This window comes from Nipponia nippon, unplaced genomic scaffold, assembly GCF_047370975.1.
Source record: "Nipponia nippon isolate SJK-2023a ecotype South Korea unplaced genomic scaffold, ASM4737097v1 scaffold_7, whole genome shotgun sequence".
In the NCBI taxonomy this organism is placed as follows: domain Eukaryota; kingdom Metazoa; phylum Chordata; class Aves; order Pelecaniformes; family Threskiornithidae; genus Nipponia; species Nipponia nippon.
The window spans coordinates 8,259,465-8,285,100 of record NW_028262391.1 but is presented as its reverse complement, the minus strand read 5'-3'; the positions used below and the strand labels follow the sequence as shown (position 1 = coordinate 8,285,100).

Genomic DNA, 25,636 nt, shown 5'->3' with positions numbered 1-25,636 from the left:
AAGGGAAGAGGTTTCTAGAGGGAAAAAGATTCTTTTTAAAGAATGCTGTCATAACATGAATAAAGTACTGCTGCTATAATTTGCAGTGAAGAGAAAATTGTATGCTACCTAATTTAATACTAAGTAATAGGTATTTAACTACTATTTTAAATGCTATCTGCAACTCTGCATCCCTGAAAATATTGTTTTGTTTCTGTTTTATCCTCAGAAGAGGTCTTATGGATTACTCACTATGGTAGCAAATCTTCTTTTTTAAATGCACTACATTTGTTTCTTTATAGTTCAGTTCAGGGGCGAGGCGGGGGGGAGATTTGTATTTAAGAAAAAACCTCTTCGAAGTTTTACTTAACAAAAAATGAATGCAGAGATTTGTATTGAACTAATATTGCATGCAAAAATTACCCTCCATAATACCAGTTATGCTGTTGTCTTAACTGTAGTAATATCTTTAAAGAAAATAAATTAAGAACCAGATTTTGTTCTTTCGTGCACATTGACTTCATTGTGGGACCTGCAAAAAGGAATCTGGAATTGGGTTTAACCCCCCAGGAGATGTTGTTTTGCAAGATAAATTAACTAATTGTAAAATTTGTTGTTATATTTCTTTTCTTTTCTTTTTAGCTAAAGCAGATGAAGCATTAAAGGCTAAAGAGAGAAGTGAAGAAGAAGCGAAGAAAAGAAAGGAAGAAGGTAATGCTTTGGTTTTTTTTCTTCAGTAACAAACTAAAATCCTGTCAGTCAGAAACCATTTTTAAGGGACCAAGTTCCAGTGGAGCTGCGTGATTTTCTTATAAGGGCATCTGAAACCAAGATGGCCCGTCTGCCTCTCCTTTGGTTCACCACAGCTTTCTGCTCGTGCCATGTAACGTTCCTGTGATGATGATAAGAACCGCTAAATGCACCAGACATTTCAACCAGATTTAAAAAAATATTTTAGCTGCCATTAAAGCCACCTAATAATTTGAGACAAAGTTATATGTTAAGACCTTATGACCAGCCAATACCACTGGTTTGTGTGCTGGATATATTACTTGATTAAAGCAACAAGTGCAGCGGTTAATTTTGTCTGTGTATTTAGTCTGTATGATTTCACGAATTGAGCTAATCTGTTTCTCGATGAAATTTGGTGCACTGAAAGCTGGCAGGATCTGAGCAGTTTTCCTTTGTAATACAGTAGGTGGAAAGTTAATGTGTAACGCCTGGATAATTAAAACAAATGTATTTTGCTTGTGTATCGGTGAGTAACGGGAAGAGACATTTTCAACAGAGTGACGGAGCCAATGCAAACAATCTAAGGAGCCTCAAATTTTCTCACTTCAGCTGTGATAGATATCCCTGTCTCAGAGAAAATATCTCAGTTGTTCAAATGAAAATGAATCATTTAACTCTGTGACATCTATTATTTTTTGCATTGACTTAAACATAAAAAAAAATATAGCGAAGGTCTTCCTTGCAGTGGTTTTACTCTAGAAATACATGTTGTTGTGCACTGGTCTCTGCAGTGAACTCTCTTCAGCATATTTGATTGAAGTGATGATAGGTTTCAGGTTGTAAGTGTTATTTAATACACAGAACAATCTCTCTGTAAATGTGTTCCTGATTCTCCCTGCCCTGCGCCCCTTGTCTACCTACCTGGGATTGCATGGATGTTCACTCAATATTTTAACCACCCAATAAACAGGACCTAGGTTTGAAGATGATGTAATGTTCGAGGAGATCATGTGTTCTTCAGAGCTGGCCTTTTGACGGATTGATTTACTATGAAAATCAATGTTGTGCCTAAATATCAATCATATTTAGGTTAGGACATTATTTATGGAGGAGAATTATATGAAGTAAAGCTGTTCAGGACAGCTTGAAATTTAAGGAGAAATTAGGAGATTGAGATATTTTTAATTTCCAGTGTGATACAATAACAAAAATCATTAGGCTAAACTAAAACAGGAAAAGTCACGTGAAAGGGAAGGGGTAGTAGGTTGCTCGAGTATGTAGCAAATGGAAGAAAACACCTAAAGGGGACAGTAGCAACTGGGGGGGGGGGGACAGGGTAGGGGGACAATTTTACTATGCCATCTCCTCCGGTCTTTCCAAAACATCATCTTTCTTTCCAGTCTCTCTAATCTTATTGGAAAGTCTCCTTGTGTCTGCCCTCTCTTTTCCTATCTCTGAGCACACCAAGTTGAACTTCAAGGTAAAGACAGGAACTTCAGTTTTGCATCTGTTGTGCCTTCCTCTCTTCTCATCTCTCCTATACCTCCCAGGTGCCAGAGCCTGATTCTCCTTCCGCACATGCTGTGTTTAACCCCCGCTACACTGCCGTCTCTTTAAGAATCCCACCAGTTTCCTGAGGACAAGGTTCCTCCTTATCCTGCTTTGACACCCTCATTTTCCAGGAATCCTTAATGACCAAGCGGTCTTAAACAGCTAGTCCCTGCTTGCATTTCTTTCCCTGAATTCCCATTCCATGTCTCGGTCTGAACTGCTGCAGACTTCCAGGGCTCCAAAGGCTCTGAATTTTGTGGAAATCTTTTACATATTTGTTTGATTTTGGAACAGGTCGTTAGCAAGATTTTTGGATTAGGAAAATACATCCTACCTGTTTCCATGTTGCCATGTCTTCTTAGGTACTGACTTCAGGTGCTGTTTCTTTTCTTACAATCAAATTTCTCCAATTTTCTTCCTTACCCATTTTTTCTTTAGCTGGAACTCCAGCCTCGATAATTTCTGAAGGTAGTTTAAAGCTTATTTGCACTTCAGATACAAGCAAGCTTCTTCAAATCCTCATGTGTGAATGAGAAAATTAAGTATACTGTGCAAGTCTGATTCAGCTGGTTGCTATCCTACAGGATTTATACATTTTTACACGATTTCCCACCCCCTGTTTGTTTCTAGATTTAGATGTCTTTAATAAGCTCCAAATTGTGGGACTTACAGTGAAGTATACTAAGTATGTATTTCAAAACTCTAATGTAATCTTTATTAAAAATTCATGCGATTGATTCCCTTCATCTCTTTTTGGGTTTTGGTTGTTTGATTTGTTGTTTGGTTTTTTTTCCAGAAAATAGTTTTGCATTATCAGGCTAATCCAAAGAAGCTAACATGTACTGACTGCTTAAAAAAAGCAATCCAGAACCCCCAAATTCGCACACCTAACAGTGGATGAAATTGCCACCTCTGGTTCCTCAGTTTAATCCAGTTCCAGCACACTTTTACTGGCTTTATGAGATAATGCTTTATTCGGTGCTAACCACTGTCCACCCATTAGGCTCAGCTTCAGACGACTGGTTAATTTGGCAGTCAACTTTCACTCACACCAAGTTCCTTGTAATTATAGGCTTATTTAGTTCCTGACAAAGTTGTTGCTGCTGCCCTGTGCAGTTTTAGGTGCAACGTTCCGGTCTTACTGAGCATCGTGTACCCGAAGCCCCTGCTGTTCTTGACAAAAATGAAAAATACCATGTAATTATCTTTGAAAAATTTGAACTAATCAATTGCATTTCTTTCTCTGTTTGAAAGAGGTTGGAGGTGTTCACATTTAATCAACTTTTAGTTTAATGATGTTTAAAAAACAGTGAAATGGATGCTAAGCTTTTTTTCACTTCAAAGAGTATTGGCCAATCGTTACATCTGAAGGAAACACTTTCTTTTATGTTAATTTTCTAATTATATTATCTGGGATACACTGCGAGAACTTATTATAATAGACACATTGATGCTCCTGCATCCCATCTAAACGGGACGGATCCAGGAGTATCCCCAAAAGGAGCATTGCCACCGCTGCACCAGCGGGTTCGCCCAGCCTAGCAGTGACACCGGAGAGCCTCACGCTCCCGCTGCCGGTGGGGCATGCATCTAGGGGGTTGTTATAGATTAAAGCCAAATTGGGAGCAATTCAGAAGTGTCTCAAGTAAAAGCTGATAACATAGGTTCACGGACAGCCACAACTTCAAAGCAGAGTGTTTATTCCTACTGCTTGTCCTGCCAGCTTAGCAGTGCGCTGCAGGTGGCTCGAGGCCTTTGAAGTCTATAGGGTTTACTTCAGCTACATCAGGAGTGTATTTAAGCTCTTAACGTAGCTCTTTAAATAGACAATTGGGTATGAATGAGGTCTTTTTGTCTGTAGGACGGGAATCCAGGACACTTGGGAAAAAAAAAAAAAAAGTCCCAAGTTGGGAATGACAGTGTTTCAGCGCTGTGCTGCCCTGGTGCAGCTGAGCGTTACGATTCCTCGAATATGTTGCAACGTATCTAATGTAGTGTCCAGAACACTTGCAAAATAAAATATACTTCCTCTAATTTGTCTTGTGGATATGGTAAGCAGGGGGGTTTTATATAAATATAATAAGATTGGGGCTTGATTTAGAAATCTATCTATGATGACTTTCCATAGGGAGTAGACACCAAAGTGCCATCTGTGCCTTTAAAAGGATTCCCTTGCACTAAAAAGGCATCACAGCATACATTTTATATATATAAAAATAAAACCCTGTAAAAATCTGTAACCCCATGAATTGTCTAGCCTAGCAAAATGAAAAAAAGACCTATATGTTCCCAGTACTCTGCTCTCCTAGCATCTAGTGGCTCACTGATGTTAATTCCCTCTTCTCTAAATAGCGAAGGGCCGCTCATAAGATCAGGGCTCTGAGTACAGTTGTTTCGCCCTCTTCTGCAATACCGCTTCCATCTGCTGTGCATAGTCTTTCGATAGCTTTCTAGGAGGATTAGGTGGAGCGAGATTATATGAATATCTTCTTAGTAAATGAGTTAGAAATCTAGGAACTCAGATTAATAAACTGTTTTTCTGTTCCCGTGCGGTTTTGTTCTTGCGGGAGAAGTTGTCTGTCTTGTGATGGCTCCAGATGGCTCAAAGTTCAAGTGATCTCTTTTCTGACTTGTCTGCAAAATGGTACTTGAAATTTTTTTAATTCCCCTTCTGATCATTTAAATGAATGGAAAGAGCTCCACTTCTGCCATAGTGCTTGGAAAGGCCTGAGGTAGAAGTTTCTTCAGATTTTTTGGCTTCTCCTAACTTCTTCCTAAGTAATCGTTCTACTTGTCATCCAAGGTGGCTGTTGCTCTGAGACTAGCACTGGTGGGAGGTGATGAGCATCGCTTGGGGGTTTTTTTCCCCCTCTTCCCTTCACTTATTAAACTGTGTTTATCTCAACCCACGATTTTTTTTGTTTGTTTTTTGTTTTTTTTTTTTTGCATTTTCTCTGCCTGTTCTGTACCCCGTTGCGCTGGGGACAGTGAGCGAGGGCTGTGTAGGTGCTAATCTGCTGGCTGGGGTCAACCCACAGCAAATCTTTACCTCTCCGTCATCTGGCTGTGCTGCTGTGCTCTATGGTCCACGTGCTGCACAGAGGATGCGTTCAAAGAGGCCAGCAGGGTATGACAGACGGTCGTATAACCATCCATCGGGGACTGATCTGGGGCTGGAATGTGTAACTAGAACAGTCACCTAAGCCTGTTGCATTAATGACCCCCATACTAAACTGTGTTTCTCTTACAGTGTGTAAATTACCACGGTGCTGTACTGAGAATGTAACACTTCAGGGACATATGTAGAAATATTTTATGAAATAATGTTAAGGATAGTGTTTTAGTCGATGCCTAGTGTTTCTCTTCTGGGGATCTCTACAAAGTCTCTCAAAATTAAGTTACAAGCTCTGCTGAGTTAAAGCTTTGTGTATCCTTCACGACTTCATACAGGACTAATTTCCCTCGGCAGAATCACATTATACCCGCTGACCCAGGCACGGTCAGCATCACGACTGAATTGATATTATTCGCCTAGAGACAGAGACAGCTGAAAAAATAAAGCATCCTTGCCAGGTTCCAGACGTCCCCATTCAGCCTGAGTCTGTGCATTGAAATCTCTTTGGAACTGGAAAAATGACTTGGTAAAATATCATAAGTTTATCTTAAAGTACTTCAAGTTGGCTTTTCTGTCTTTGAGAAAAAACATTTTTAAAGCCCTCAGCTCCCACTGCTTCAAAGGCAATTTTGAAAATTTTGAGTTAGTGGAATAATATCTACCAGCAAGGAAAATTTAAAGCAGTTCTCCAAGTGGTAGGAAGTATTTCATTAATGTCTACACAACGATGGCTTAGGACTTACCTACAAAAGGTGACTCATGAAAATTCTTTGAATCCATAGCTGTAATGAATTTTGTTCAAAATCAAAATGTTCTAACCATTTAGTTTGTTTTACTTTGGGACTATGGGATGCTAAGAGGAATTAATTTGTGCTCAAAATTAATCCTACTTAGAGAAGGTGTGTATGATACTGAAGAAGAAAAGGCAAATGGACAAGCGGGATAGCCCAGGTGTGTGTTTTCCGAGAGGGGAAGGAAGGGAAAGGGGCACTTGCAGTTCTGGATGAAAAAGGGACCAAACCAGCCAGATGTGCCCCCTCTACAACATGGCACTCGGGTTCTGGAGCCATCCAGCTGTGCTGGGCAGACGGGGGAGCCTTTCCACCCACCACATTTAAAACCGCAATGGGAGATGTGCTGTAGAAATTGGAGAGACAGGCTCACAGCTGGGGGCTGCAGGGCCCCGGAGCCTCATCGGGGTGAGGTGATTGGGTCTCCACTTGCACAAATTTGCAGCGTATGTTTCGAAAAATACATGGTGGTTTTTTCATTACATCCCATTGTGAGTGGCTCATATGCTAGCAATTGCTTTGCCTGCAGTGATTATAAAGGGCGACTGTGGAAAGGCGAAGGGGGGGAAAAAAAGAGTTGGTTAGTGAATTGGAAACAATGGTGATTTACAGCAAAAGCAGGAGGAAAACTTCTTTTCAATTTATTAATAAGCACCATAAATACTGTCCTGTGGTGTCTTTGAAAAAGTTGTAAGGATGTTATACTGTTCTAAAATGAATAGAAAATGTTTCCTGAAGAGAAGCTTGTTAAATAAAATTAATTAATTTGTCTGAGGAGTTAGCTACCAATTAAGAATGTTTCATTTTCACTGGAAAATAAATAATCATATTACATTATCAAGTGTGTAAGCATACCAAGTCCATGCAAGATATCCAGAGAAATTGCAAAATGGAAAACACCAGTTTTGTGTACTTGTATGTCCCATATGTATTTACAAAGACGACATTTATCCTTCTTGCGTTCCTTGGGGTGCATGTGCTAGAGCATGTTCCCTTTCCCGTCTCAGCCACGCAGCTTCCATCTGCTGGGTACCGTTGACATCTTTTGCTTGCAAAAAGTGATTTTTGCATTTGTCTTCATTCTCACTTCCTTCTACGGCTTCTGTCGCCAGTTTTGAACCCTCTTTGATTTGCTCTTTTGTAATCCACAGCTTACCTGTAGCTGCTTGGAGGTGTGACTCAGGTGGACAGACATGCACTTCTATTTTCTCCTATTCCCAGCTTTCCCATGCTTTGTACAAAAAGTGTTGCCTTTGTGTTTCACACACTTTAGACTGATTTAGGTTTTGTTTTCTATTTTTGGTTTTGTAGAGAACAATTTTATATATTTTTGATCACGAAATTCTCAGTAGATTAACTTCTATTGCATAAGTGGGGGAAAAAGGCGAGAAATCAATTGTTTGATTTTTTTTTTTTTTTTTTTTTAAATTCACACGACTATTTTATTATGTGCATAATTGTTCATAGTGATTCCCTGCCTGGTCCCCCAAGCCCTTCTGGTTGAAATGTTAATAACAAAATTGTATAACTCCGGTAAGGAATGGCCAGTTATAAAAGTTGTCCCGTGTTTTGGCAGTTGTTGCCTGATGAACCTTATTCTGTCTGTTCATCTTCAAACAAGGGCGTTTGCCTAAAATATCCGTAGATTCATCAATAAATTGTCGTAAACTATTTTCAAAGGTATTTTTTTAAAAAATCCTTTTTTCCTCCAAAAATTCTAAATTTTGAATTTAAAAAAAAAAAAAATTGAATTCTCCAATAGTCACCATTTTATGGTTTTTAACTATAAGTCTCCAAAAGGAAATTTCTGAGCTGCCAGCCTGTGCAGGCAGCAAGCGCCTGCGACACCGCTGTAACCTTTACTCAGGAGCTAAGTTGAGCCTCCTTGCTGCGGTAAGCAAAACCGACTGCGCAAATAAAGCAATTGTTCCTCAGCCCATGCAAGCTGGTTATCCACCCCCCACCCTATAGCGGCGGTGTCTTAACATTACTTTTATTGTAATTTTATTGCCAAATCAGGTGTGAGATTAGATGTTGGATGTTACATGTAATCTGCTCGGAAATCAAATTATTTGACCTCCAAGCCCACCAATGCCCCCTCCTGCTGGTTTGCTGTTAAATATGCAGCGTTTTCCTGTCATGAATACAAATCGAGGACAAATTAGAATCTACAGACAGCTGACCTGAGCTCCAGATTAGAGACTGGGGGCTTGTGCTGTTTTAAATGTTTTAATTACCATAGTCCCTATAGCCAGTTGAAGGACACACACCAAAATGATTTTTTTTTTGTGACAAAAAAGCAAAGAAAGAAAGAAAAAGGCTCCCTCCGTCTCATTTGAATTTTTCAGTTTGATTACATTTGCACTTCCATTGGAGCTATGCTAATTTGCTGCATGAAATTAGGTCTATTAATAAAAAATGCACTACTTTTACAAGAGTATTTTCAATGGAGGGCTTTTTCTACTTTGTTTTTGTTTACTTGTTTCCATTCAGGACTGCCTGAAAAATGACATCAGAATCTTAAGGGGATTTTACTGTCAAACTTGATTTTCACTCCAGGCCTGGCAAGCCAAATTCAAAGTAGCTGGGATGGGTAATAACAATAGTTGAAATAAAGCACATGATGTGCTGTGAGAGGAAAATTCACATGTGTTGGATTGCATTGCTGTGAGATTTTTGGATCGTTTATCTTAGTGTACCATGCATAATATTTTTAAATTTTGAATTTAAAACGCGTCTTGTCATGAAGCACATGTTCTGCAGTTGTGTGGGGAGGAGGAACTGGGGATGCTGCTGCAGGGCTGGCGCTCGCAGCAGCGTGCTGTCCACAACGGAGATGCACATACGGAAAGGTTTACAGCAGATAACAAGGAAAAGAAGTTTTTCAGAATGCAGCTAAATAGGGTTTGTTCTTTTGAAATCAATCAATAGGTAAATCGATGTGACGGTGGTGCTCGCGCTAGGGCGGGTATTGTCCTGATGCCTTCATCCTGGAATTTGCATTTTCTGTTTCTCGTGTGTGTTGGCCCAGTGTTGAATTGATTAGTTATGCCTACCCAGTAAGCAGTGAAACATTTTTATATACTCTGGGGAAATAAATTTGGCAGAAAATCAGCATGAGTAGATTTAATTATCACTCTGAGACCTTTTCCTTTTCTGGCTTAGTGATCCTGAAACTCTGTGTGTTTCAGTGAAATCTGTGTGGACGCTAAGCTTCGCTTCCCAATTTGTTCCTCCACGCAATGATAAGCCAAGCAATTACTGGTTTATTGATTTTTCATCATGGCAAATTTAAAGTTGATTTTTTCCTGAAAAGGCAGGGGTGATTAAGTGTTTCCCCTCGGTTTAGTACAGGAGAGCTATGTGGCAGAATCTAATATCCTGAGGTCAACCTCTGCAGGCAGATAATACGGTGTCTTGGCCACGTGTTAAGGAGAGAAATCAGGGCCACAAATGTGATAGGATATATGTGGAGACAGTTTAATTTGCTCCATTTATATGAACAAGTCATGTGGCACATGCTTGGAAAACATCATTTTGAATAGGCTTGGAAATGAAGCCCACGTGGGCAGGAGGAACGAGGGAATGCAAACAAGAGAGGCATTAAAGCATTTAGTGCTGGGAGAGAATCGTCCTTTAAACAGAGAAAGAAAACAAATCTCTGGTGTGGTATTCACAGGTTTTACCGAGATGTACGTGCTGCTTTAGTGACACCTATGTTGCAGGTTTAGGCATTAGCAAGGAAGGTAAACTCTTGAAGTCTGAAAAAGATGGTGTTTGTATCTGCAGCATTCTCACAGCAGTCCTGGTAGGGAATGCACCTAACCTTTTAGGGCAGGTTTTGGAACACGTGGATTAATAGGATTTAAATCAGAGCAGGAAAACAGTGCTTTGCACAACTGATATAATGTATTGCTGTAGCCTAAATGGACTTTTAAAACAATACCTTTTATGAATTTAGTTAAATAAGCGTATATGAGCACACAGTAGATGGTTTTAAGGTATATTTTCTCCTATCTTTATGTTGCATATCAAATAGATATGTAAATCTAATTTAAAATTTTTAAAAAGAAAGATAACTTGCACATACTTAAGGAGTCATTGTGATCAGCTTGGGAAGAATCTCAACACTTTCCCAACGACCTTCTGCCATTTAACTCAGAACTGCGGAGGACAGCATCACTATGGGGTTGCCGTGAAGGAATGATGGAGAAATTAAATGGGTAGAGGTTTAACTAATTGATGGAAAATGTATGAAATGTGTTTTATATGAATGTGATGGGCTCAAGTTGCAATATTTGAATCCAGATTTTCAGTGCCTTGAAGTCTGGATTTGGTTTGGCTAAAGCGTTATCATTAAAACAGTATGGATTCTTGTCCTGAATCAACCCCATACATCGCGTAGCCTTGGAGCTACATTTTTGATTTGGAAATCTCTTGTTCTACGATTTCAGCTTCTCTCAGTAGTAGTATTAGAAATTCAGGAGAAGAAGGAATTCAGATAGCTCCTTTTTGACTGAATAGTGTGAATAAAATGCTATTGTACTAAGTAAGGCAGTTTAATTAGATATTCAAAGCATCAGAAGAGTTGCTTCTACTGTGCCTTCTGCGTATGTGTGCTGCCTTGGTATTCCACCAGCGTGATGCAATTAGTGCTGTCCTTTAAGCTCGTACTGGCTTACTGAACTCTCAGTGGCAACAAACTGAGATCAGAATTTCCTACCAAAAATCCTCCACAGAAAGACAGAGCTGCAAGGAGTGCTCCCCTCTACCTCCTACGCCGCGTTGCTTAACGAGCAGGATGAGTTCATCCCGCTGCCTCGGCTAAAACAGGTACTTTGAAGGCTGAAGATGCAAAGCCTGCACGGATTTTGAGAGATGGGGGGGGGGGTCACAAAAGAAAAGTTATTATGTACAAGAAAGCCGGGAGGACTCAACTTTTACAAACTCCCTTAATTATAAATTCTGCATGTATTCCAAACTATAAGCTCTATTTTTTTATACTCATCTTTAACCTGTTGGACAAGAGTTCTCACAGGGAGAGTCTAACCAGTAGTTTATCCGTGACAAAGCGGCTATTTTACTTAACACTTCCTTTAGTAAAACTTAAAAGACTGTACCTTGATGTAATTGATATTAAAAACACAGGTTGAATCTGCTACGAAAAGATTTGATTGCATGAGGTCAAGCCATGTAGCTGTAATAAGTTGAAGTGCTTTACGCAATGATACGGAAATATATTAGGATGCCCTTAAGTTCATTAGTTATTGCCTTAGGTCATAGTTTATGTTCAGTAAATTTTATTGAAGTTCATTGTTATGGCAATGACCTGAACTCAGTCTGTTAAGTCTCCAAATTATTTAGTATAGGTAATACATTTAGTATAGATATGTGAATTTTTTTTTATCACAATTGTAATTTCAAATCTTTCCAGTTTTGCCTTCATAATGGCAGATTTTAAGCAAAGTGTAAGTCTGTGCAGCTCCACCCTTTGGGTCCCTTGTGAGCGAATGTTGCTTCATTAGTCTGACACAAACACCTGGTGTTGCGCTTCCAGTCTCTGGAGGATATTTCAGCATCTGGCGCACACTGTGATCTTTTTTTATGTGTGTTTAATCTTTTTATTGACGTTTTATAATTAAAAGTAAGCAGAAACAAATCAAGGATAATATAAAAATGTGAAGTTTTGTGCAGTTGCAGTGGCATTGTGCAGCATATTAGGAGAAGCATCCAAATAATAATAAAAAAAAGTGAAGGATAAAATTGCGGTATCAAACGTGGCATCTTTACTGGCCACTCTCCATGGCCGTGTTCTTCCACAACACAGCTGATCATCAGAAAGGGGATCGATACACCCCCATAGATAATGGCTAGTTAAGTAATCAATTCCAGGCTTTTTATTAAAGCTTCTGTAATTAATAATCACTTTTAAATGTATTTCTTGAATTTTAGACTGCTTTGCACCTGCCCCTATCTTCTGCCCCTTTGTATTTTGTACCTCCCTCTCTTCTTTCCCTGCTTGAGAGCCCCTGGTCCGGGCGCCCCATGCTGCTGTGGGTCAGTCCCTGGGGATTTGCTGCCGGGTGTGATGCAGTCCAGGTTTCACCGATGCTGCTGGTGCTCCAGGCTCACCCAACCTGGCCGACGTGCTGTGCTCTTCTGCCCTTCTCCTCCGCTCGGGTGAGACCCCACCTAGAGCACTGCGTCCAGCTCTGGGGTCCCCAGCACGGGAAGGACATGGACCTGTTGGAGTGGGTCCAGAGGAAGCCACAAAAATGATCAGAGGGCTGGAGCACCTCTCCTGTGAAGACAGGCTGAGAGAGTTGGGGTTGTTCAGCCTGGAGAAGAGAAGGCTGCGGGGAGACCCTATTGCAGGCTTTCAGTACTTAAAGGGGGCATATAAGAAAGATGGGGACAGACTTTTTAGCAAGGCCTGCTGCAACAGGACAAGGGGTAATGGTTGTAAACTAAAAGAGGGTAGATTTAGTCTAGATATAAGGAAATTTTTTACAATGAGGGTGGTGAAACACTGGAACATGTTGCCCAGAGAAATGGTAGCTGCCCCATCCCTGGAAACATTCAAGGTCAGGTTGGATGGGGCTCTGAGCAACCTGATCTAGTTGAAGATGTCCCTGCTTACCACAGCGGGGTTGGACTAGGTGACCTGTAAAGGTCCCCTCCAACCCAACCCATTCTATGATTTTCCCCTACGCCAGGGCCGGGGGACTCCGCGTGCCTCCCAGCAGCCGTCAGCCGCGGTGAGCGGGATGCTCAGCGAACCGGGGGACTGAAGGAGTCGGGGACTCTCCCCACCTCAATTTGAGCCTGCACACATGGCCAGGGCAGCTTGGATTCGGAAGCCCTGATTCAGCTTGGTCTTAATGAGCACTTGACTTAAAAAAATGTATTTATGTTTTCATAGCACCAACAAAGTTCCCAAAAGAGTAGCTAGGAAGGTCTGTTGCAACAGCACATTGCTTTACAGGCAAAACTTGGCAGGGAAGGAAAAGAAAATGCTCTTGCTTTTAAAATGTTTTCTTGAATAATTTTGAGTTGGGAACCATTAATGTAGTGAAACAGCACATTCTTCTTGTCGTCGCCAGGGTTAAGTTTATTCATATGTGTTTTTATAACGCTGGTCACATGATATTACAGTTTGTATTTTTTTCTCTGTACTGAGTTAAAAGGAATTGAAGTGTTAATTACCTCCTTAATGTCTGATTCCAGTTGCTGTACTGGGCACACGACTTTGACACTGCTGTGAAGGGGCAGGATGTTTCTCTAAGGTATTTCATCAGGAAGCACAGAGGCTGTGCTGTAAAAGCATTTGAAAATATCAACATTCTTCAGTTTGTGCAGAAAGAAATGATTTAGAGAAAACTCTGTACTGCTACTGTAGCTCCGCTGGGCTAATGCGTAACCTGAAGCATTGAAAAAATACAGGGGGGATAAATAAAGAGGGAAGATGCCTATGGATGTCTCTAGCAGAGCTGAGGTTTCAGTTCAGGCATTTAAAAGGACAGAGCCAAGTCCCGCCGGTAAAATCAGACTCGAGTTTTACATGAAGGGCATCATATATGTTGTGTGACAGCATTTAAATCCAAAGTTGACATTAATAAAGTTTCAAATCATCAGTGATCGGTTAAGTTAAAGACATGGGAAATTATATCCCATTTGGCTATGGCAATATAACGGGCATCTTTCAGAAGCAGAAGCGCCTGTGCCAGAAGGGGAAGAGCAGGGGGGACACGGTAAGGACACTGAGAAGGAAGGAGATTTTTAGCTCTTCAGCGATGCTAACTTGCAAAGGATACCCAGTGTTTGGGGTAAAAATATCTCTTTATCAATAAATAGTCACTTGTTGGTAGCAGGGCTGGAACAGTGGCACAGTTACTGAAAAATGTGTTCAACTCAAAGATTTGTTAAATTCACAACCTAAGCCCAGGTAAGGATGCAGCCCTAGGCCAGCTGCCCTTACAGTCCTGAAAAGCAATATTTGTAGTTTTTTAAAATACTTTAAGCATAAACTCTAAAAAGAACAGTATGAGGGTTTTAGGAAAAAAAATGGGACAGATTGATTTTTCATATCATTGTTTTAAGAACATTAAAGACATAACAGTCAATTCTTGCTGAGGTGGGTAGGCTGGGCTGGTGGGGTGCCTATGGGGCGGGGGTCCCCGTGGGGCGAAGGTGCCCATGAACTTCCCTGAGCTCTGTCACGGGGGCAGTGGGATGGGAAAGGACCATTTCCACCCCAGGGCACCTCAGGTGGCATCTCCACCTGCTGAAGGGTTGAACAAGCCTGATTATTCACAATCAAGCAAAATTTGGAGCCATTAGGAATGTTGCCACTGTGATTTAATTAGACAAAGGTTATTAGGGGTGGTGTGCATTAATCTAACGCAAAGAAACCACCATTGGAACCTGACTAGTTTATCACAAGCATCAAATTCTTGCAAGGACTGGGGTTTCTTGGAGGGGCGAATAACCGGGGAGGAGAAAACTGATCTTAAAATATTACATGTTGCAAAAGTTACATGTTTGCTGGAGAAAGCCTGTGCTTGTGCACCTTGGTGTTTGCACGCTTTTCGAAGGTTGCCGTTTGCATTGTGCTTTTCAAATTTTGTTTACTGGATTTCCGGCTGCAGGTTGTCTGTGTAAAATATGGGTTTGAAGATGAAGTTCTAAAGGGAATAAAGCAAATACAATAGATGGAGTGGCCATTTGTCAGGAAAGCTACATGAGCCATTAGATGATGTTTTCCAGTTTAGGTGTTGTAAAAATGAGAAGTGTGCTAATATAGGGCTCTATTGATCAGGAAAGGTCCCTGGCATCTCCCACTAGGAAACATTATGTACTGCGGTGAGTTCCTTTGCGAGATGGCCAATCTGTCCTCAAAATGTCTTGGATGTCTTTTACCTACTTGCTCTCTGGGTTTATGTAAAAAATGTGAGCCAGAATGGAAATTTCATGAGCAGAGAACAGGGTTATGTAGATACGAAATAGCCTTTGACTGTAAAGGCTTCCTGAATGCTTGCTGTGATTCATGCGTGCAGAAGATGGGCTCTTCCAGATGTATTTTTAATGCATACTTGCACTCTGCAGAACTAAGTTTTTTTGAGGAAAATTAAAAAAAAAAAATTCCTTTTATTAGATTTATTTAAACTAAGATGAAGTGATCTGACTGTCAGCAAGATGTTCAATCTGCAAATCTCTTTCTCAATTAAAAAAGTTTGTCCTCGGTGATTACAGAAATGGCAAAGAAAATGGCAAGAAACCATGAATTTTTTATCATAAATGTGGTATATTTTAGTGTTCACCAGCATTGCAGGGTGAATGAGGGGCTGGGATCGTGTTTCCCAAATTGCTTGCCTCTGTTGGTGCACCGGCTTGTGGACCTGCAGGCACAGGGTTTCTGATCCATAGGAGCCAGAGTCGCTGTATGTGGAAATTGGGTTCCTGGGGATGAAACTGTGGGCGCAGGCAGCTTAAAAACAAGGCGTAATTTGGGTAAATGCTGAAGTTTAGCAAGCTGTTCTTTAGACTCACAATTCCTGGGGTGACAGGATTTCAAATAACACTGTGGCCTCTTAAGAAAAAGATATAATTTACAGGGTTGCAGTTCAATGCTAGAAGAAGATGGAAACACAGCTACGGGTCGTGTAACATAGGCACAGCTACGTGTCGGTCTTGTCTGTATTTGCTTTGAGGCAGCTGCGCTTTGTGGAGTGAACGCGTGCTGCTTGAAATATTGCCGCTCTCGTTCAGTGTTATGAACACGCACACTTCACCTGGAAAGAAGAATGTTTTATTTTAATCCTTCTGTTTTCATATGAATAGTCTAGAATTCGGCTTTATTTCATGCATTAGCTGAAAATCCACGGAACAGAGAAGCAATGCAGAAAGCCTGCAGATGGTTACAGGGAAATTGTAAGGAAATTGAAGGAAAAGTAGATTAAAAATAATAACCTCCCTTATATAATCTGTGGAAGTGTCTTGCTTTGCCTCTGTATTAAAGCACAAAGCAGCATTTGTCTCTTTTCCTATGCTCTTTATGAAGGGGGAAAAAAAAAATCAGATAAATTTTCTCCTGGAATGAAGCACATTTAATACATGGGATGCTTTAAGGAGAGATACATCATCAACAAGATGTGCATAAATATGAAAATAATTTTGAAGCTGGTATTTGAGTCATTTTATTTTAGGAAATACAGCAGGTATAATTAAAGTTTTACTTTTATATCTGTAAAGACAGCCAGGTAGGTAAAGCGCTAAGCAGGTTCTCCCTCCATAAGTAGACAGTGCTGGTTCAAAGCTACAACCTCAGCTAACAAATAGAAAGTTATTTTCCTTTCCTGGGTATGTGCTGTAAGTCAGTGCATTTCATCAGCATCGTGTTAAAAAATATTTGATTTCAAGTCCTTTCAAAGACATGTTTTTATATGAAAAATTGGCACCTTAGTTCTGTTTCATTGCTGTCTTTGAAAAGGTGTTTGAGGTGGGGCACACTTATACAAGCCAATTGCAGAAGACCATCAAATATTCAGTTTTTAACTACTTCTATTCTAAAAGTGGAAATACAGATAAACTTATGGTCTCTCTCACAGGGCAATTTATGACTTTTTTTACAAATTAAAAGTCTTGAAATAGTCTTCAAAATTTAAGACAGATGAAAAACAAAAATGGCTTCTGTACTTCATTAATGTTGTGTATTTTACTGTCGTCTTTCTGGCATTTATTTGTGCTAAAGGATAAGTCTGAGACGAGCATCAGTTAAGGTAATGGGATTGTGAAGCAATCACATAATTAGTTATCTGACTTCAATCATTTAAAAAAAAAATTTATAGCTACGTATTGAAAAGCTGCTTCTAAAAGGGAAAATAAACAGCGGTGTACGAAACGAGGAGCAGGAGTGAGTGCCCAGGCGGGCAGCAAAAGGGATGGGAGTTCTCGTCTTGGAAAGTTAAAAGATCTGATTCTCAGTCCTCTCGTAGGCCTCTTGAATAACCCCAGGCAGCAAAGATGGAGCGCAAGCAGAACGGTCAGAGGTGTAGAAAATAGGGGTTGTGGACAGCAGTTGATGGGACTGAATTGATTTTGTCCAAAGAAAATGGGAGGGAGTGAGAAGTCTTCCAGTTTGCTCGTAGGTGAAGAGCTGCTCTGAAAGAGGGGGGCTCGACATGCGGACACCGCACACTTTACCAGGGTAATCATCATCTCCTCCTCTACCTTAGGCATTTGTGTTGTCAACTAAAAAGAAAAAAGGGGGGGGGGGGGGGGGAAGAAAATGTATCCTGCTTAGGAGGAAGCTATAAGAGTAAATCTTTATTGCTTCCTTTTTGAGATTCCAACATTATGTAAAAAAAAAAAAACAAACCAAAAAACAAAACAAACAACCAAAAAACCCAGCAAAAAACCCCAAAACAGAAACCCCAAAACCAGAAGAAAGCTTAAGCGTAGGGGGGATCGTAAGACGTTGGTTTCCAGTTGTGATAACTATATACAGAAATCTGGAGATGTGTTTGTACAATTGCAATATGCATGTATTTTGTCTGATTTAGCAAATTATTCAAAAGTATTCAATTTTCAATTATTAATTTTGAAACAGTCTTATTTTCAGGAGCTGATGTCTTGCGTTTGCTGTTCTGTATTGCAGTATTCTCCAGTTTAGGTACCAAGAAAAGAGCAGCCTTCTGGGAGTTTCTATATATTTACTTATTTCCCCAATATAAACCCCAGAATTCTCCAGAAATACAAGGCATATCTATCCATTCATTAAATATTTCCCTTAAATTCTGAGGTTTGGTCTTTACATTTCCATTAATTTGCACTGTTTGGTCTATTGAGGTTTTCATTTGTCAAAATTGTTAGCTCTTGGGTATTAGTTACGCAAATATTGATGTGTAGCTTTGGCCTGTTAGCTATCAATTGAAATCAGAAAATCAATAGACTTAATAGCTCCTCATTACAGAGTTGATGCATTTGCAAGGCTGAGTCGCGTATTGTCAGGGAACAATCAATTCAGTCAAAAACTATTACACCATCACCGCCAGAAACGGTTTCATAATGTTTTGGTGTGTTTATAGTTGACCTGAGCTTCCACAGTGGCTCTAGGCACAAAATAGCCTTCTTTTTGCGTCTCTTGTAGAGTTATTAAGTCAGAGGCGTGGGGGACAGCCTTGGTGGTGAGAGCAGAGGTTCAGCAAACTCGTGACGTGCTGTCCCGTGGCAAGTCCTGGTGTGGTTTACAGTGGTTTATAAAAACAGGTTTTTTAAGTAGGGACTCTGCTTTCTGGCCTCTAGCAGTAATGAAAATTTCCTAAAGCTGTTAGCTGTATTGTTTGTGCCTGTGATGCAAATGAGAACCTGAAAACTGGAGTAGTGCTCCCGTTACTTTAGGAGCAAATAAAGAAATCAATTTACGTCGCAGCTCCTAGCCGGGGGGGAAGCACCGACTTCACAGCATGAACCAAAGCGGAGCCTGCTCTTCAAGTTCCTGAAATACTCCAGTCATTTTCTTTCCATTCTCCAAGTGTATGGTTGTGCTTTCTTGGTTTTATACTAAAAAAGGGAACTGTAAAGCGATAAAGGTGTGCCTCTGAGATTTCAGGCTTACATACGTGTAAGAGGATACATGTATTTTCTTTCTTTTTCTCAAGAAAAGCATACAGTATTTACATTTCTAGTTTAAAACTCTTTGTCAAGTAATTAATTAAACGTAGCTGAAGAATTTTGAGGTGGCTACAAAATCTAAATATATCTAGAAAAATAATACCTCAAAATAACTATAGTACTTACAGTGGTTTATATAAACAACTTTTGTAGGTAGAGACTCTGCTTTTTGGCTTCTAGCAGTAATGACAATTTCCTAGGTCATTCATGCCTGTGATGCAAACTGAGAACCTAAAAACTGGAGTGGTGCTCCCATGGCATTAGAAGCAAATAAATTAATTTTCCAGCTGGAAAATTATTAAATGGTATAGACGCTTTTGTGGGTTGTAAGTTGTGAAAATTTAAAGCAAAGCTATTTCTAAGTAAAAGGTAGACAACCTTTTAAATGCTGAGTGGATTTTGGGGGAGAGGGTTTCTTTTCCGATTAATACGTCTTTATAATGGGCAAAACTTGTAATATCTTATCTTAATCTTAGTATGCTTTTTCTCTTCTCAAAAGCTGTAGCTATTGTGTAGCTGCTGCTGCCCCAACTTACCCGAGATACAGGGTTTGATCTGTCTGTGCCACGATATTCCGGGCATCAATGCATGATTAGCAAACTCTGAGATTTTGAAAATAGTTGCCTTGTGAACTATAAATGAAGGATTATGGTCTCCAAGTCCATATTTTAAGGCTCCTGAAATAAGAAAAGGATAATCTGCAGGCGAGGGCTGTAGGAGACGCTGTGTGTCTGCGGATGCGCGAGGCTTGCCCTGCCCCGTCAGCCGGGCATCTCTGACTGAGTGTTCAACCTGCTCGTTACTCCATTAAAAAAAAATTAATCATTATTTTAACTTAAATATGTGCACACTATATAACCTCTCGTGTGCTTATTGAACTATACCGAAGGACGAATCATTAATGTACAAACAGCTGCTTTCACTCTCTTTCTGTGTCGATCGAGCGTGATGGAGACGGATCCAAGCGATTTCTGCTCCGGTCCTGTGCTTGCTGTGGGGTGCGCTCTCCTGATGTTTGCGAGGCTTCCTGAAAAATTACAGTGGAAAATTTATCCTTATGTTAAAGGGATACTTCTTAAAAGTTGTGTCTCATTAAAGATCATTTAGCTATTTTAGCCATTGAGTTATAAGGAACAGGCTTCGTAATTAAACATTATAAAATAGAAAATTAAAAAGCAGGAATAGTCAAGGATTACCAGTAAGGATAGCATAACTGTAGTCTAATTTTATGTTAAAATGTACACTTAGAGGAGTAATTGAATACATTGCTTAATGTAAATGAGAAATGGCTCTATGGACTTAAAATGAATTAATTATTTGCAGTCAGAAGAGCCTTATCTTTTTGATTTAGAGCACAATCCCACAGAAACATGTGCATTTCCTCTAAGTTCTTGCGTAAGTCATCACACTGAATTTAAAAGAAATAAGTATGTTCAAAGCATCAAGCATCTAAATATTTGCTAGTTATTAATTTTAAGTCTATGTTGCTGTTCTCCAAAGTAATTGCAAGAAAGTTGTCATTCATTTTATTTAAGTATTTTTCTTCGCTGGAAAAAGATAGGTTATTAAAGTCAAAGGAAAAATCCAGACATTCAGTAAACATGTAGGACGAGTGAAATACAGACTAAATTAATGATATTTAAGATGACACACATAATTATAACAGAAAGGTCAGGGTAGGTGGCAGCTTTCCCAAGTATATAGAGTGTCAGAAAAATCCCCAAAGTATATCTTTTAATTGAGTTATGTTTTCTTTCCTTCACATTGAAGCATTAAGGTATTACCCCAATCCTGGGCCTGTGTTCCTATAATTTAACATGGCAAAATTCCCAGGTCTACATTTTGACAGTAAAACCACATCACGCATAGGCTCCTTCCAGCAATGAAATACCACTTTGTATTTGTCTCCAAATCATCAGTTTCTTTTTTGATTTAAACAAAAATATATTTAATATACGGGAAAATAAACTTTACGACAGTGAGGATGAACTGAACACCATTTTTCAAATGTGAGAAACACGTGAAAAATGAAAGAAGCCAACAGGTGCGACAGAAACAAACAAAACTATACAGCAAAGGGCAAAAGAACCGTAAATAGAGCGCAGAGCGCATGGTGTGTCCTGGGAGCCGGGCTGATGGTACAACCGTGATGAGCCCTGTGCAAAGAAGCAGCAGGCTGAGCCTCATCTGTAGGTCTAATGTTTAGTCCTGACCCAAGCTCCAGAACTGCAGGAGTTGGGTAGGTGGCCAGGTCCGGGGCTTCCCTGGACAAGGGCTGGGTAGGGACCAGCCGCGGATGAAACCGCTTGCCGAAATAACTGACCACAGGCCCTCCCTTTGAAGATTTATGCTCATTGAAAACAAAACAAAAAATTGAATAGTACAGTCAGCCACTTAGGTTTTAGGTTTTCTTGGACTCAATCTGGCTTAAAGTACTGGTGCCAACAGCAACAGAAAGCTGGAGGGACACTTTACTCCATCTTGATCAGTACCAAGGCCTTTTTCCATCAGGAGAGAGGCCTTCGGGGGCTCTGTGTACTGGGACATAGGGAAAATTACTTCACTACACATATTCCCCAAAGCAGGAATTTATTATAATTGTTTTCTCCAATAACAATTGTAAGAGGGGTTTTTTCCCCCCTTTTTTTTAGTCTTTGATTTGCCTCCAGCCCATCCCAGTTAGCCAGCATCCCTCCCCATGCTTCTCCAGTTACACTTAAATACAGCTCAGTGCTAATGAATGGTGCATGTGGGGTAAACGGACCCTACTTCAATACCTAGGCTGGCTGGTGGTATGCGGGCTTCTACTGACTCCGTAACATTGTCTGCCGTGAACAAAGGAAGGACACAAAGGAAAAAAAGATTGTTTGTGTCCCAGGAAGGCTCCGTCCGCAAAGTGGGTGAATGGGATTAGCTAATTAGAGGTTTGGAGCAGAGAAATGTTCTTAAAGAATATAAAAAGGCTAACCAAATGTGAAATCCCTTCTTACTCTTCTTTTATTTTGGCATCTCGTTTAGCGACGTACTTGTTAGCGGAGAGGTTTGAGCCCGTGCGTTATCTCCCTGGCCCTGTTCCGAGTTGTGCCTGGAAGAAAGTGGATTTGTGCGTGTGTGTGTGTGCAAATGCATACGGACATTCATGCACGCACACGCCAAAACTGCACCTCTGCATTAAAACAAATCAAATGCTTGGAAATTAAGGAAAAAACCAGACTCTAGCATTGTAACTTTTAAGTGCATAATTGCAAATTTTCAGCAGGGTCTCTGCCTCAGTCAGCGTTGTTTCATTTTGGACAGACTTTAGTTAATAGGAACTATTAATTATTTTATATTGTCATTATTCAATATGCAGATCTGTACTTTATTTGACTGTAGCTATTCAAACCTCGTCTTAAAAGCAGCGTTATGAATTTCTTCACGGGCTGTTCTGGGGGCTCACCACTACAGGATCTGAACGTGGCACGAACATGAATGCTTTCATCCTCACAGCAGCCCGGTGAGGTGAGTGAGTATTATTAATTCTGGGTTTTTTAAGAAGAGAGCAGAGACAGAAATATAACAGGGTTTCAACTTTGGAGAACTTTAAAAGCAGATCATTGTCTTCAGCATATTAATTTTGCATTTTGCGTACCCAAACCCAGCTCCCGTTTACTTCAGTTGCCATGCATGATCTGTTCGGTATGTCAGACCCCAGTAGCTCCCGCAGAAAATGGGCATGGTGGTTAATGGCCATGCTGCGATTCTTCCCGTGAGATGGGGGAGAGGTCTGGTATCGGACGCAGTTCTTCAGGGCCCATTAACTGCAATTAACGTTACCAGCTCTCCCTCCGCCCCGACCTCCTTTGCCGTGCATTTTCCTGTCTGTGCAAGACGCCTGTTCCCCCTGGCTTTTCCACTCCCACTCGGTGGGGTTTCATCCCTATTTCAGGAGTTGCGGAGATCTCCAGAGAAACATACGCCTGGCTCTGTTAAACTGTCTTTCTCCACCATCGTCTGGAGCAACAGCATTTAAAATGAAGTCTGGGGTTTTTAAGCTTGTAGATACGTGTTGGACCTAACAAACCATGCAACGTTGTGTATATTAAGCCTGTCTTCAGTCTTTTGGGGCTGAAAAATAAGAAATCTTGGTAAAGCAGGAGCAAACAGGATCATTTCCAAGTATTATGGTTTGACTAAATTTTGACTAGAAGGGCAAAAGCAGTAACGGAATTTTTAGAAGTCAAGTTTGCCAATAATAGGCAAATCAATGCTGTTTCACTGTATCTTCATAAACGGCTGGACCAGCTGGACTGAAATCCTCCGCAAAACATTGTGTGGGGTAGATTCGAGCACAGAAGACTTTAACCCAAAATGTTTCAGGTTTGACAAACTTGCAAGCAACTCAAAGCAGGATCTTACAGCAGGATGGGCTGGGCAATCTTCACTAAAAGTGTTGTTACCAGCGCAATGTATAAGCTACAGAAGTCTTAAGCAACGGCCTAACAGGGTCATCGATACGGATTTAAAATAATCTTTTTCAGGTGGGCTCTGCAAGACCTCTCAAAAGCTTTGGCTAATGTATTTTTGGTATCTCAAATTTTATTTTCTACCAAACTTGGGAGAAAAAGTAGGAATGTGTTTGGCTAGGAAAAACGTTTGGGATTGGGGTATAATCATAGGCCAAGGTAACGCGCCTGGGTGGCAGGATTCCCCTTGTGGAAACAGCCTGCCTTGATGCCTTCCTTTGGTTTGGGTCGGGTTTGCTTTGTGGGTTGTTATTTTTTAAGATTTGTAGTGTTACAAGCTCCATTGGAGGCAGATTGATAGACTGGGGATAAGGGAGAGAGTCTAAATTGCAAAATACATTCATTTATTCGGCCGGCTGCAGTTTCCATATGACAGCCACATCCATATTCACGGCCGTACCTCTGCGCTACCTACCTCAAAGTGAGAAAGTATGTACGAAGCGCGTCATATCGAAGGTTTCACTGGATTATATGTGTTTTGCTGCCCACGCTGTTTCGGGCAGCGTTCGTGCCAGCAGCAGACTGTTCAGTGCTTTGCTGCCTGCCTGCGTCGTGAAGAAGCAAGTTAGAGCATCTCGGTGTGGAGCCTGTGTCCGTGTTCACAAAAAAAAAAGGATGAATTAAGGAGCCTGTGAAGCTAGGGGAGACTGTTCCTTTGGTTAAATTTAACAGAAATTGTATCCATTTGCTTAAACCACAATCCCTTGTGTGGAGTCTTTTATTTTCTGTTAAAAAATGGGTTTTTGTTGATCTCGGTGGCCGTGCCAACATTGCGTGTGTACTTACCGCATGTCAAATGGGTATTTATCTGAGAGACCAGGGTGAATCTATGGGATAAGCATGAGACTTAACTCCGAATTGTCTTGTTTATGCTGGCTAAGGCCTGGATGAAATGGGATTTTAAATACATGTATCATATTTTATTGGTGCTAGACAGATGTTTAGCCGGTGTGAATGGCATTATTTCATGTACCAGCTAAAGGCCTGGCCCAGGAAAGAAGCGGAAAAATAATTAAAAACAAACAAACAAAAATTTGCTAATCTACACTTCATTTTTCCTTTAGCCACTTAAATTGTAGTCAGCGTTTGAGGGCAAGCAGAGGTGGTTGTAGCTTCTGTGCATTTCCCCTGATGTGTTACTGAGAATCAATATATGGACTGGAATAAAAGCCTGGAAGTTCCTGCTGTTGACACCGAGCATCGCAGTGGCACCGTGTGTCAGTGTGTGATACTGTGGAACTGTTAAAATACACACATTAAATACCATATCTTGGAAAGAGTCTGTGGATGATACCACGCACTATAACGTGCAAAAGAAAAAAAAAAAAAAATCACTGGGCAGGTGCAATTGCCCGTCTTCTCTTTCAGCATCACTTTTTCAAGTGTAAACAAAGAAAGGACCGTGCAAAAGCCTGAGCACCTGCAAAGTTTCAGCCCTGCTGTCCTACAGCGCGCCTCATCCACAGCCCGAGCTCAGCTGCTAATCCTATTTCCACCCTGGTCTCTAATACAGCAATTTTTTCCTGTACATCCAGTGTGCAACAACGTCTTACGGTGGAAGGCCGTTGGTTCTGTATAGCTGGATCCTTGTGTATAGAGGGGTGCAGCTAGATGCAGAAATACTTTTATTTATCTAAATGTGTATAATAGATACGTGTATAGGTTTAACATAGACAAATTGTTATATATTATGCGTATATGTAATATATACACTTGTTAGTGTATATATATATATAACATACAATATAGAGGTTATTTGGGATAGAGATATATAAAAGATAGAAGAACCCAGTAATTGCCTTTAAGATCAGAGCACAAAGCATTACCTTGGATTTTACAAGGCCAGCGAGCAACAAAAGAGCAGTAATTTATGAGCTCAGCGTAAAAGAATAGCATAATTGCATTAAAAATTAATGCTAATGAACACTAAAATGGGGAAGGTGGTTATGATGAAAGTTTGTATTCATCTTCCCTGGTTTGAATGATGGCTAGTGGCTTGATTAATGGCTTAATTTCTATCAATTAGCGGGGAAAAATCTCCTACGAGACAAGGGTAAATTGAGCATTGAATTACATATCGTGCTTTTGTGTGCTGAGAAAAAAGAGCGGCGTATCTCTGATATTAGCCACAGTGACAAATGCGGTGTGCCCTGCGCCGGCTCTCCCGGCGGGCTGCTGGGGTGGCGGGGGGCGGCCGGCAGACGGCCAGCCAGCTCGCCGGCCCCCGAGCTGCGCCATCTTGTCCCCAGCCACAGCTTCTTGCGCTCCCTCTATTAAGGGAAGGAAAACAC

The 25,636-nt window shown here is 40.6% G+C and overlaps 1 protein-coding gene across 2 annotated transcripts in view; it reads left to right on the top strand.

Annotated features, from left to right (window-relative positions):
* RSRC1 (arginine and serine rich coiled-coil 1) overlaps window positions 1-25,636 on the top strand; it is a 176,065-nt gene that overhangs the window by 140,335 nt on the left and 10,094 nt on the right. For both annotated transcript variants that reach the window (XM_087740338.1, XM_087740337.1), the window contains one exon: window positions 622-690. In XM_087740338.1, coding sequence (XP_087596464.1) covers window positions 622-690 — 69 coding nt within the window. The remainder of the gene's footprint in view (window positions 1-621; window positions 691-25,636) is intronic.